The sequence below is a fragment of the Impatiens glandulifera genome, chromosome 1, assembly GCF_907164915.1.
Source record: "Impatiens glandulifera chromosome 1, dImpGla2.1, whole genome shotgun sequence".
Classification (NCBI taxonomy): Eukaryota; Viridiplantae; Streptophyta; class Magnoliopsida; order Ericales; family Balsaminaceae; genus Impatiens; species Impatiens glandulifera.
Window position 1 is genome coordinate 20,742,481 of NC_061862.1, and position 4,579 is coordinate 20,747,059.

The 4,579-nt window shown below is 34.4% G+C and overlaps 2 protein-coding genes across 2 annotated transcripts; both read right to left on the reverse strand.

Annotated features, from left to right (window-relative positions):
* Nucleotides 1-2,579: 2,579 nt before the first annotated feature.
* Nucleotides 2,580-3,014, reverse strand: LOC124921135. Its single transcript, XM_047461752.1, has one exon. The coding sequence runs from the start codon at nt 2,997-2,999 to the stop codon at nt 2,595-2,597; it is 405 nt and encodes a 134-aa protein (XP_047317708.1). The 5' UTR covers nt 3,000-3,014; the 3' UTR covers nt 2,580-2,594.
* LOC124920506 lies at nt 2,999-4,011 on the reverse strand. The gene is made up of 3 exons (XM_047461008.1): nt 3,736-4,011; nt 3,433-3,644; nt 2,999-3,326 (listed from the first exon to the last, which is right to left on the reverse strand). The coding sequence occupies exons 1-3, from the start codon at nt 4,009-4,011 to the stop codon at nt 2,999-3,001; spliced, it is 816 nt and encodes a 271-aa protein (XP_047316964.1).
* Nucleotides 4,012-4,579: the final 568 nt, after the last annotated feature.

Here is a 4,579-nt window from a genome sequence, read left to right on the forward strand (position 1 = left end):
GCAGACTGAACAGACGTTGCTTCAAAAGAAACTTGTTGGTTAAGCTCTTCTTCATGTATAAAGTCTCCAGCTTAGACCACAAACCAGCAGCGGTTTCTTCCTCAGCCACCTCAGTAATGATATCGTCTGCCAAAGCCAAGAGCAATGTTGAGTGTGCCTTTTCTTCCAAAGACTTCATATCAACAGGTGGTGGGACAGGTGCAGACTTCATCAAGGGAGCCCATAGGCCGTGTTGTTTCAACAATGCCCGGACCTTGATCTGCCACAGACTGAAACTATTCCTCCCAGTAAACTTGTTGGTTTTCAAACTTTTACATCCAACCATCGTTCTTGCCTGAGCAGATCTGAACAACCCTGCTCTGATACCAGTTTGTTATAACGGATGCAAGAATAATGATAATAATAGTAAAAGACAGAATGAAAACGAAACCCGATTTAACGTGGTATCCAACAAAATTGCTGACTAATCCACGGGAAGAGCCACTGAAAAATATTTCACTATAATCGTTAACACGGATTACAGATTCTCAGAATAGTTCAAGAGAGAACTAACAAATATTGGATGCAATAAACCAAATAGGGGGGAGTTTCTTTTATACACTAAGAAACTTCTCCAACTCCCATCATCTTCCGATGTGGGACAATCATCCAAAAAAAGAATATTCTAGGCAAAGAAACCAACAAATAGTCCTCAAAGCTGTAAGAATGAGATATATCAAAGTACATTTCCAAAACTTGTCAAATTTTGAGAAACGATAAAAATGATTAGTTGCTTCCATAATTCTAATATTAAGGAAATGCCACACATTCTTAAAAAAGTCGAATTACCACGTCGCATCTCGAGGCTTTATCACTTCAGCACTCTTTAATGACCTCCTCAACTACCTTCGTAAAAAATGAGACTTCCACATAACTTTTTGCGCCGTACTAAAAATAATACCATTAAATTTAGGTATAACCTTAATTTGCCCATGAAACGAACCCTTATAGAACTTGACAATACTCAGAGATTTCCAATTCACTATCATGGACTTTTCCTTTGATTTAGATCAAAATAATCACATTATTTCTTGTTTGCGTTAGAGATTTTATGGAAAAATTTGATATTTTATCCCCAACTCTTAGTCATGTAGCTCTACTACGCTGGTGTGTCCCAATTCCTTCCTCCTTACACATAATTGACAACTTACTAACATTGTGAATCCAAGAACTAATCTCCTCCGTGGAGAGATCACGAATCTCCTCACCACGTCAATGATATTAATTTTATTACATATGTCATCGATTTAATACAAAATAGAGCACGATTCCTACGAACCAACTTTTGAGAAGTTTATGCATATTCCTGAAGTTCACGAGGCTACTCGACAAAGAAATGACCAACGTCTGGCTCACCCACCATGATTGCACACGTAGTGTAAAAGTCTCATTGATTAACTATTTATTTTCAAATCTAATTAGTCGATATATTCTCACCATCACCCGACGTTCTATCAAGACCGGTCGGTGATCTGAACAACTCCATGGAATGACTTTTTGAAATATATTAAAAATCCTTAGAAAAATTGATTCACTAATTAGAAATCTGCCGATACGAGAATGAAGGTGATCCCCATTGTCATTACCTCTCCAAAAGGTGAAATCACCATTTTTCAAAGGCAAGTCAATAAGTTAAAGATCTCAATTTGTCATTGAGAACTCGTGCATTAAGCTATTAGTCATATACCCATTTTCTTCCAGACGGGGATTGAACTCTATTCATGTCAATCGCAAAAACAATTAGAGTTCATACATTTAATAAGGAGTATTATTTTCAGTTAAACTCTTTAAGATTTGTTTGATATGGGATGTTTTAGATTTTTATTCAGTTTATTATTTTTCTTTCTTTTTTTTTATCTATCTCATCACTATTTTGATCCATCAAATTACTCTTTATTTAATATCTTCACTCTTATTTTTTATCTCATCTATGTATATATACATGGTAGAATGACCATTTAACTTGAAAATATTGATTTTAAAAAAAAAGTTAAAATAAATAATTTATCCAAAACCCAAGATTAAAAAGCTCTAAGCTGAAGTTTGAGACATGACAATAGGGTCGTGGTAAATAACTCATGAGAATAAACTATGGTTCAAAAAGAAAAGTTCATACATTGTAGTTTGTTCTTATTTATACCTGTGATTAGGTTTTGCTTTCAATTAAGTACATGCTTCATTCACTGACTTCTTAATTAAATTTTCGTGTAAATGATACATGTAGGAATTTTGATGCTTGAATATGTTTCTAATTCATTAGTTTTAAGTTTTTCTTTGAAATATATGTACAATTTACTATTATTTTTACTTTTATATACAATGTAATGTCAATTTTTTACAAAGTTTTTGAGAATATCAAAATTTTGAAACAGGTTATTGAATTAAAAAAAAAGTGTGCAAGAAGGTGACCCGGGTTATTTTAACATCAAATCACCAAATTTGTATTAAAAACAAAAACAACATTGCAATTATTGAGAAATTAAGCTAAGGAATGCATATTTACAAAGAAAGATGACTATGTACATAAACTGATGAACCTAATAAGTAAAGAGAAGTCAAGATGGTGCAGAAGCATCACATGGTTTATATAAGAAATGAGAATGTTCTTCTTCGCCAAGCAATAGTGACCTTAAAATGAGTTCACAAGTATCCTTATCGTACACCAGCAGATGACCTCCTTGAGTGACTTCATGGTACTTAACCCATGGCAACTTTTGGGACACAAATCTCTGCAACTCCATTGGCACCACCTTGTCTTCACACCCTTGCCATATGTGAACAGAGGATGAAGAACATTTGTCTTTGTCTTTCGAGAATGGGTTCGTCAGGGCCAAAGGATCAAAGTCCCATTGGCTGAAAGCCACTATGAAGTCGCGTCTTATGGAGTCAAACACCCCTTTCTTATGCAGTTTATCCTGTGGAACATGTAAAGAGTCAGAGGAAACAGAGTAATTCACCATTATTTACTAAGAAATGATGACATGAAAGATGAAATTAAGGATATCATCATCATCACCTGACTAAGTAATTTAAATCCTTGGGTGTTGCTCAAGACCTCCAAATCCTTATTACTGAAAAAAGTGGGATTTTTGTCTAAAACATTAACAGAGGAAGGGAAAGGGAGCCACTTCTGAGTTAGCCACCAGTGTAATAACCTAGGCGTATGGTTGGCAGCCATAAGCGTCCAACGCGATAAATTTCTTCTGAAATCATCTTCTATCAGATGTTTTGGAAGTGAAGGCCAATTATAGTTTATCATTGGCACCACCATAGCCACACCAGCTAGCCTACAACACAAAAATTATACCAAAATCAACAAGTTAATGACCAATGACCGATTCAATTCGCACTTAAAACTGCTTACAAGTTAAAAAAATGTAATAATGAATTTGCCTTTGGGGAATTGTTTTGAGACAACTCCATGCCGGATAAGAACCAAGGGACACGGCAACAACATAGAACTTATGTCCCAATTCCATCTGATCCGCGAGTTGTTGAATGTCGGACGCCTCACTCTTTATGGTTCGTTTCGGGTGGGGATCACTTTCTCCATATCCAGCCCGGTCATATAGAAGAACGTATATCTTTAGTTCATCCATTAGCTCCTGTCATCAATTACCAATTAATAAACCTATGACACATTCATTCACACATTCACAATCATTTCTCATGAATCCAAGTTATCCAACATTATACCTGAGAAACCATAAAGTTCATTTCCTTAGAGCTTCCAAATCCATGGATGATAATTACTCTGTAATCTGATTTGTTCTTAGGAACGCCTATCTCCTTGTAAGCTAAGTACCTTCCATCATTGAGTTTGATCATCCTCGAGCGGTCAGTTGTTGTAGAAGAAGATTCCGATATAGAATCAGAGTTTTCTGCAGGAGCTGTGATGGAAGATTTGTTTGCATGGTATGCCACTCCAATGCAACCCAAGAAGATGGATGTCACCGATCTTATAAAACGCATCTCGCCGGAAAAGGATTAGTAGTCCTGACCTGAGTTATGAATAAACAGAGAATGTGTGTTTTAGTTTGGAATGAAATAATAATAATAATAATAATAGTTTGGATCATCCAGGTATATGCTCTGTTATAGAAACCAAATGGTGGGCATCTTTTGTTTCACGGCTTAAGACATATGACATGGAATGGGACATTGAGATTTAAGAATATCGGTATCTTTGTTTTTGGATGATACCCATTCTTTCTCATTTCTCTTCAGAATATTCTTTAGAATCAAATTTTCTCAAATCTACATATAAATGGATCTTTTTCAACATGATGCCTAGGTAGGTTCTTTAATCACGCATGTTTATTTGTGTTGCATTTAGTTTTAATTAGGATGTACGTAATTATTATTTATATATATACTTTTTAAAATGATCATAAAAGGTAAAAATTTATAAAAGACAGTTTAAGGCCTTTTCGGTTTTTAATTATTTAAATAATTCAAAAAATTAAATATAATCTTATTGTTCTTTTCATTTATTAAATCATTTAATTCATTAATCAAAATACTAAAATATATTTTATTT